At 46.9% G+C, this 8,700-nt stretch overlaps 4 protein-coding genes across 4 annotated transcripts in view; all 4 read right to left on the bottom strand.

Annotated features, from left to right (window-relative positions):
• Pmar_PMAR010120 (DNA repair helicase, putative) overlaps window positions 1–925 on the bottom strand; it is a gene marked incomplete at both ends in the record, with an annotated part of 4,286 nt that extends 3,361 nt beyond the window's left edge. The window contains 2 exons of the mRNA XM_002788544.1: window positions 242–740; window positions 785–925. Coding sequence (XP_002788590.1) covers window positions 242–740; window positions 785–925 — 640 coding nt within the window. The remainder of the gene's footprint in view (window positions 1–241; window positions 741–784) is intronic.
• A 638-nt stretch (window positions 926–1,563) lies between these two features.
• Pmar_PMAR010121 (DNA repair helicase, putative) lies at window positions 1,564–3,686 on the bottom strand (the record flags this gene model as incomplete). The annotated part of the gene is made up of 6 exons (XM_002788545.1): window positions 1,564–1,671; window positions 2,415–2,545; window positions 3,015–3,126; window positions 3,233–3,347; window positions 3,409–3,608; window positions 3,642–3,686. The coding sequence occupies 6 exons, from the start codon at window positions 3,684–3,686 to the stop codon at window positions 1,564–1,566; spliced, it is 711 nt and encodes a 236-aa protein (XP_002788591.1).
• A 745-nt stretch (window positions 3,687–4,431) lies between these two features.
• Window positions 4,432–7,784, bottom strand: Pmar_PMAR010122 (DNA repair protein rhp16, putative; the record flags this gene model as incomplete). The annotated part of the gene is made up of 9 exons (XM_002788546.1): window positions 4,432–4,503; window positions 4,648–4,924; window positions 4,977–5,144; window positions 5,283–5,366; window positions 5,421–5,533; window positions 5,923–6,048; window positions 6,100–6,300; window positions 7,355–7,516; window positions 7,605–7,784. The coding sequence occupies 9 exons, from the start codon at window positions 7,782–7,784 to the stop codon at window positions 4,432–4,434; spliced, it is 1,383 nt and encodes a 460-aa protein (XP_002788592.1).
• An 881-nt stretch (window positions 7,785–8,665) lies between these two features.
• Window positions 8,666–8,700, bottom strand: part of Pmar_PMAR010123 (hypothetical protein) — a gene marked incomplete at both ends in the record, with an annotated part of 493 nt that continues 458 nt past the window's right edge. Inside the window, one exon of the mRNA XM_002788547.1 lies at window positions 8,666–8,700. This exon is cut by the window's right edge and continues 4 nt beyond it. Coding sequence (XP_002788593.1) covers window positions 8,666–8,700 — 35 coding nt within the window.

Below are 8,700 nucleotides of genomic sequence, written 5' to 3' on the forward strand. Positions count from 1 at the left end.
CATTCAACCCTGCTTGCGTTCACCCCCGATGCTTGGTCGTATGCATTGACGAAGTGGCCCCTCCTCAATTCCGGTAGTATCGGAGTGCTCGAGCTGCTTGAGCGTTCACAGCCGACAGGACTTTCTCCGAAGAGTAGGTTGTGAAGCGATGATCGCGATGGAGTACTCCAGCTACCCCCCTCTGGTTGAGATGGCGCACCCCCCTCCTCCCGGAAGATCGTCTCCAACAGCTCCGTCTCACTGATGCCATAGTCCCTCGGATCCCCTCCTCGGCCCGTCCTACGGTTACCATCATCACCACCCCCACACTCTTTCATGTGGGAGCGGATGAGCTCAGGCAAGAAGAGCTTAGCACAGAATCCACACCGCTCTTTGAGCTCATTCAGCTCAGCACGATACTCACATTCCAGAGTCTGATAGCTTGTTATAACTATGTCGTACTCCATCAGCTCCGGCGCGGTCACTTTATGCTTACCGTGATATAAGTAGACCTTCAGCACCCCCACGCCAAAATACTTCACAATTTCCGACTCCCACTGTCTCATCGTTGCCGCTGGGCAAACTACGAGGGTCGGGGCACGGGTCTCAGCTCGCTGTAGGCACACCAACGCAAGGAACTGGATGGTCTTACCCATCCCCATCTCGTCGGCGAGGATACCTCCTCGGCGACTACACGAGAGCTCCTGATTACAGAGCCACGCTGCACCCTCACGCTGGTAGGGGAGGAGCTCAACAAGCAACTGAATAGGACGATTCGTGACTAAGTGGTGAGAATTATATTCACCTCAGGTGGTGGAGGGAACTTCTCGAGAAGGATCCGTGGTACAGAGCTGAAGGCCTCATTGACCTCCCTCTTGACTGACTCCTCTCTATCGGTAGCGACTCCGACAACGTCCACTTGTTCTTCAAGGAAACGTGACAACATGGAAAAGCTTATTATACCAAGTATATAACTGATGATATAACGCGATGATGTTAACTGCAAAGATTTTTCAGGAGACGGTCAACATCACAGTTCCAGAGCTACTGTCGCAGTTACTGTCACCGGCGGAAGACGGCGGGGTAAAGTTGAGCATAGCAGGAGCTCCACTAACAAGATCCCCAACTTGGAAGCACTTACCCGTAGTGTTTCGATTTAAGTTGCCCTATATTTCTTCCCGAACACTGCTCACTTTTCAACTAACCTCGAGCCTTGCAACTCCCACAATCACGAACGACTCGCTGCTGCCGCTGTTGCAGGGCTCGCAAAGAGCCCTTGAAATGATCGCCCAGTCAACACCCAGCTGGTATTCATAGTAGGCATCACTAAACACGAGGCGGATGGCTTTTCAGCACAACAGCTATTGAGAGTTACCATGCAAACATAAGGACACTCTAGGGAGATCCTGATAACTGCACACCTATGTATGATATACGCGGCTAACAGTCTGTGGCGAACAACTCGACAGCACCAATTACACACGATTCAGAAACGGCTACGCTCAGGCGTCGAAGCCCACCGAGCAGGTTGATAACTCACAATATACCTCAAAAACTAATTCACATTGTGAACAGCGCAGACAGTCAAACCTTGAACAGGAACTTCAAGTCCTGCAGACTAAGCTGCTGCAGATGATAACTAGCATTCTCATCACCACCCACAGTGGTATCCGCGGCAAGCTGCTTCTTACGCTGAATACATTGTGAGAAGACTCACGTCATTCACTAGTAACTCGTGAGACCACAAAAATTCTAGACGATATATTAAGATCTGAAAGTAAGTCAGCCTGACTCTTGAGATGACCTGACTTAGTCAGGTCATCTCAAGACGTCTGAACAAATGGCGTTGTCACAAGATCCATTCCACGAGCTTACGATAACTATGTGAATACTGCGTAGTTGAGACCCAACTGTTTTGCATTTGTGTATTAGAATGACACCGTAATACTCAACCTAGTGCCTCAGGATTGATACCCAAATACAATGTTGAAATTGTGGCTCTACATATACTAGCTCATACTGTTAACAGTATTGGTAGAGCCACATGATAAACAACATCCCATTAAATTTCCACCAGATGAGCACGAGATTGCCATACGAGCGAGCGGCCAATTCTTATAGACCTCCCGAGCTTTCGATACTAATCAATAAGGCAAATCACGAATTGATACCGAATGGGGCTTGACAATGTGCATCCTCATCCAGTAGCAGTTCACCTCAATATCAATTGACATAGAATGCGTTCCATCGTATCAGCATCCTCGCCAAGAAGAGGCTGTGCCAGAGAATACAGCTTAGTATGTTTACATATTCCTCCCACACGAACGAGACAATAGTATCGAAATTATGTGAACCGAATTCAGGATATATTCACACCAATCTTCACCCGACATCACCGGACGTCGAAAATATACACACCTTCGGTCAATACCTACCTGCAATGTACGAATCCTTTCCTCTATCGTATTAGTAACGACAAACTTCACAACATCTACCCTACGAGTCTGCCCAAGGCGGTGTGCACGTTGCACCGCTTGGAGCTCGGCTGCTGGGTTCCACCATGGATCTGTTGGATATAGGAATAGGAAAGCAACGAATAATAGCATTCGTGTGAGCTATCAAGTCCACGTTTCTCAAAGTGTCACGAATGCAAAACACCAAACATACCAATCAGTGACGAATATTGTGATGAACGGGCATACCATTGGTATGATACCAATTACCGATGTGCACCGTCAAATTACGCGTAGCTCAGTGAGCCATGTATGAGAGCAGTCACTATGTGCAGTATGATGGGCTAAGTTCATATTACAAGTCTTGTGAACCAAAATTCTTGATCACGTTATCAAGAACTACGTTCTAGGGTAGTAAGGCGATCAGAGGATTATATACCTATGGTCTTAGCTTCTCAGATGATACACCTATGATCCTAGCTACTAAAGTGGTATACCCATGGTCCTAGCTACTAGGATGGCATGCCTATGGTCCTACTATATATACAAGAGTATATGCCCAGTATGGAAGAAGTCACTCACCGATCACGAAGGCCTTGTTCGCGGCCTGCAAGTTGATTCCCTCTCCAGCTGCGCGTAAAGATATCAACAATATATTGAAAGAGGCCTCCTGCACCAGGAAAGGATCCCACAACTCCACGAATGTTCAATAGAACATCCCCTACCGATTGGAAGTAGCTGACCATCCTACTGCGAATAGCCACATTGAGACCTCCATGAATAATCTAATGATGGTGAACGAGAGACCGCTGCTGTCCACAAGAGGCATTGCTCACCCCACACGAGCCCAACCCACGGCGCTCGATCTCTTCCTTTGTTATCTCTAACAAGGACGTGAACTGGAAGAAAATCAAACTGAAAGGGCACGAGGTCTGCCAGGTGTGCCTAGTTAGATCGCTTTGAGCGATTTGCTTACAACTTATTGGTCGCATCCTCATTCAGCATAGACTGGACGGTATCCAACACGACCTTCACCTTACCAGACTCCAACACTTCTCTCGATGGGATTCTTCCCATGATGGTGTTCTTCCGAACAAGTCGTGGCGACTCGAGAAAAGTGTCCACACTGTTGGAGTCGCTGAGAGAGCTCTCGGTGACCAAACGTGAAATCGCGACCTGACAAGAGACGGAAAGTTACACTATGACTACGCCAGATTTGAGGGACTGCGTACAGCTGCTGCATTCATAAGTCATTGCTGAATTATTATTTAGCAGTAATTTCTACGCAACTGTGGTTTTGCCTAAATCGCAGATGAACATTCTTCCAACTACTGTTCCCAATGTGAGAGCTGCTCGCATTCTTTAGGATAAAACTTGTGCGGAATTCGCGAGAGTTATAAAGGGACATTCCAATGACCATTGGCTCAGTGATCCGATGGTGAGAAGATACACTTACCGTGCCCAAGGTCATCTCAACTTCCTGTAGACATGCTGGGCATTCCACGGTGTCAGCAGCAGCGCGATCTCCCACCGACTGACGTATACACTCACTGAAATGGGAATAACAACCAAATCCATGCACGCGTCTAAGCTCGAGAAGTTACCTCAATGTTTCATGACGTACAACAGTCTAGGTAACTCCGATCGTTCCGACTTACTTATGGAAATGATCTCCACAACTTCCCCTCGCCATGGCTTCTCCCTCTGCCAGAGGCCTCTGCGATATTTCATCGTGACAGATCATCTAACACAAAGATCTACTAATACAAGTATTCGAAGGCTCAAAATGATGTCCGAAGAATAGTGAGTTTAAGGATGTTCTAATAGGGCATTGGCACGATCAGCACATTCTTAGAGTGAAAACTTCACAAAGTGGTTAGCAATAGGATAACTGCGTGACCGCCGCAACATACCGAAAGTACGCGGGAAGGGGCTATCTCCAGTCGCTATCAATTCCACGGAGTAACTCCTATAGTAAATATCCTCCTAGCCGAGTAACTCACGGACTTACACACTCTCGATGGCCCTGTTTGTTCTCACTGTACTTTATAAGTAGTCCACTGTTGCAAGCCTACAGCAAGAAAAGATGAACACCCACGAAATCGTCTTGCAATGCCTTCAACTCACCACCCTATCGCGGTGATAAATCGGGTTAGATCACTACTCAGGTAACAACAGTTACTGCGAGTTCCCCTTCAGTTCGCATCTCCCTTACTTGTCTGAGCCTCATTAGAAGAACCAGTAGCTCCGAGACTCTCGCCTCGAGCATTCCCTCCTCAGCTAGCTGCTCCACTTTATCCTGATACTCTTGAGCAAGGCGATCATAGAACGCCTGCTCCGCTGGCTCAAGCCAGACGTAGCGAGTTTCCATAACGAGCGGGGGCAAGTGGACATCCTGCTCACGCTCGGCCTTAGTTCGACGCAGCAAAATATTCCCGAAGATTTTACGCAGCAACTGGAGACTCTGGCGACCTTCGGTAGAGCTGGCACTTCTGAAAGATGGCTCAAGAGCTACTCTATACAAAGGCAGCATCAGTAACTCACTTCATCGTGATAGGCCTAGTAATGTACCTCCTGAAGTACGACCAATGACTCCGTCGTGAGTGATGGCATCTTATACAGCGTGTTCGAGCGTCGAACGGACCAAAGTTCAGAGCCTTGCAATCGCATTGAGAACAGAAGTAATGCGAGAAAGGGTCGAGTTTTAGGAACCTACCAGTACGTAATATCCTGACGAGGTCGTAAGCTACAAAATGTTATATCAACATGGACCCCACTCACAGAGCTAGCATAGCATCACAGGTCTCCTATTGAATGATTCTTCACAACGCCCTAGTGCAACGCTCTCACCTGACCAGGGCATACAAGTCCCCTACACGATTCTGGAATGGTGTTCCACTAACAGCCCAGCGAAAGGTAGCATGCAGATTGTATCTGCACATCAAAAACATCAAGAACTGGGAGCCCCAAGGGCACATGGATACGGACATCGCTTTCGCCGTACTATTGGTACGGCCTTTTATTCTGTGGGCCTCATCCAGAATAATGCGGCCCCATTGAACACTATGCAACCCGTTGCCTTCCTTCAATGCTCTCCGCTGCTGCCCTAACAGTCAAGGTAAACACAGTGTAGGACATTTCCCAATTGCTATTCGCCAATCGATAGACTCAGACCGGACGACCTACCCAGCACACGCCGTGCCGAGGGGGGTGTACTCCGACGCTTGATGATCGTCTTCTTCACACACGGGCTCAGCTCCATCCTACACTCACTGCTCACCATGGTACTCCTACTGCTACCCCCTTCTAACTTCACCATCGATCTACGCTCTGGTGTCCTGTACTGGTGAGAGTCCATCTCCCTCTTCACCGTTTCCCGACACTTCACTGCTATCTTCTCGTTCTTCTTCCTCTGATACTCTCTTATACAGCTACTATGGTGAGCCGGCAAGGAGCTGAGCTTGAAGCTCCTCTTGCAATACTGGCATACCACCCTTTCGAAAATTGCAGTGAGAGACCGATACTGAGTCTCCAATGTGTTGTACGAGGTGATGACCACGTCGTATTGCTCCAGCTCGGCCTTCACCGCTTTCTTCGTACCAAGGTACACGTGAACCTTCAACAGCCCAGGCGGGGACACACTCCGTCGTATTTCTTCAACCCATACCACCACAGCTGCCAGGGGGCACACCACCAAGGTCGGCCCCTGCACTTGTGGGCGCCGTTTTATTATGAGGGAGATCATCTGCAGGGTCTTCCCCATGCCCATCTCATCGGCAAGGACCCCACCCCTACAGTCGGCCTCCTCCTCCTGATTGCACATCCAGGCCAGGCCCTCGTGTTGGTAGGGTAGGAGACGAGTCACCAACTGAGAGAAAGCCCCACATTGAAATACAGATCTTTGCTAGTCGTCCCTAGCTTTCCGCTTCGTCGGATCGACGATACACTGACGACGTTCATGATACTGTATATCGGGCCTCTGCTTGTCTTTCGTGAGTCAACGAAAGTTTCGCCAGTCCGTTGTGGACTGCAATGGGCTAACATATTGTTATCTATTATGCACCTGTTGTGGTCAACATTGAGCCTTGTCTTATCTATAATGAGCCTCTTATCGTCTATGAGTACTCTGATATGGTCTAAAATAAGCCTTACGCTGTCTATAGTTGCTCTACTATGGCCTACAATCAGCCCTCTGTTGTCTATACTCATCCTACTATGGCCTACTACGAATCCACAATTGTCTATAGTTACTCTAATATGGTCTACAATTAGCCATTTGCTGTCTATAGTTGCTCTAATATAGTCTACAATAAGGCCTTTGTTGTCTATAGTAACTCTAATATGGTCTACAATTAGCCATTTGCTGTCTATAGTTGCTCTAATATAGTCTACAATAAGGCCTTTGTTGTCTATAGTAACTCTAATATGGTCTACAATTAGCCATTTGCTGTCTATAGTTGCTCTAATATAGTCTACAATAAGGCCTTTGTTGTCTATAGTTACTCTAATATGGTCTACAATTAGCCATTTGCTGTCTATAGTTGCTCTAATATAGTCTACAATAAGGCCTTTGTTGTCTATAGTAACTCTAATAGGGATTACAAAAGCCCTCCGCTGTCTATAGTTTCTCTTATATGGTCTACAAAAAGCCCTCCGCTGTCTATATTTTCTCTAATATGGTCTACAAAAAGTCCTTTTATTGTCTACAGTTACTCCAATATGGTCCACAATAAGCCCTTCGCTGTCTAAAGGTTACTCTAATAAGGTATACAATAATCCCTTTGTTGTCTATGGTTGCTCTACTATCTCTACAATGAGCCCTTTGCTGTCTATAATTACTCTACTGTGGCCTATGATAGACCCTTTGTTGTCTGTAGTTCTCTAATATAATCTAAAATTCGCTCTTCGTTCTCTATTATTACTCTTATATAGTCTACAGTACGCCCACTGTCGTCTACGAATACTTCAACGTGGTCTAGATTATGCCCTTCGTTGTCTATAATGTAATGCTCTACAGCGAGCCTCTCTCCATACACTACAATTCCATGTAATTTGACGTTGACCATTGTCAACTCAGAATTAGCCTAACTATGCCTATCAAGCCATTGTTAGCGACGAGTCCACCACCGGATACACCCCAATCATCCTCCTCCCTCATCCCATCCAGCTCACCTCCCTCGGTGGGTCGAACCTACCAACAAGGTCCCTTGATACCACTCTGGAGTTGTCCGGCAGCCTTAATTCCAAGTTCATCGTCTCCATCTTCTCGATCTCCTCTATGAAGCTCCTCTCAGTTACTTCGGATGCCACAGACTCTATATCAGAGTCTTCGCTCGCTGTTTGCGGAGGCATCAATGCAAAATTCGATGAAAAACCAAGTCAGGGCTGCTCCAGTCTCAATCGCTTACCGCGGTGCGAGTCTTGTTCGTGCAACGAGCAGCTAAGGTTAGTCGGAAACTGGCAAACAATCCTCAATAATGCACACATCCCCGTATCAATTTCAAACCTCCTTCTCAGTCGTATAACAAATTAACACGACAACTCAAAAACTACAAGCATGAAAGATTAATGGCCATGCGATGCTCGGTGAACAACAATATATCAACTTTGCTCATCTCTTTAGAGCTCCTCTGGTCATTAGCGGGCTTCGCTGGACTCGGAGAGTCCTTCTAGCGGGAACCCTGACAGATATGAAAATATGAGTTGAAGCACTCACTGGGCTCGACAACATCCATCGCTATGAGTTGATTACGATACGACGATGTTACGAAGTAAACGCTACCTTTACGAAGATCACCATAGGGAAGCATAAGTCCGCACGATATTCGCAAACCACATTAATGATTCGTTGCAGCTACGCGGAATGCAATGAACGACACAAAAAGAGTACCTTATGGCTTATAGGAAAATACAATGTCCTCGTCGAGGATCTGATCTAAGAAGATTTGCCATCGTGGAAATCAGATCCAAGACTGCGACAAGGTTATCGCTTATGGAGAAAGCAATGAGATCAGGTGAACTGGAAGGTCTCGACTAAGACACATAGCAAATTTTTGAAGGCCCCAGATCAGTCTTGGGCTTAGTCTTTTAGAAAAGTGTTGGCGCAAGGTAGATCACTTGTTGTTCCGGTGTTGCAGACGCTGAATGCTCGCGTGAGACTAACAGTCATGACATCATCAGATCACTGTACTGATGTCACAGAGGGTTTCTAACTGTGTCGGTTGATTATTATGTTAAGTGAAGCTGCGAGCCTCGACAGTGTCGAGTC

This window comes from Perkinsus marinus (genome assembly GCF_000006405.1).
Source record: "Perkinsus marinus ATCC 50983 genomic scaffold scf_1104296927884, whole genome shotgun sequence".
Lineage (NCBI taxonomy): Eukaryota > Perkinsozoa > Perkinsida > Perkinsidae > Perkinsus > Perkinsus marinus.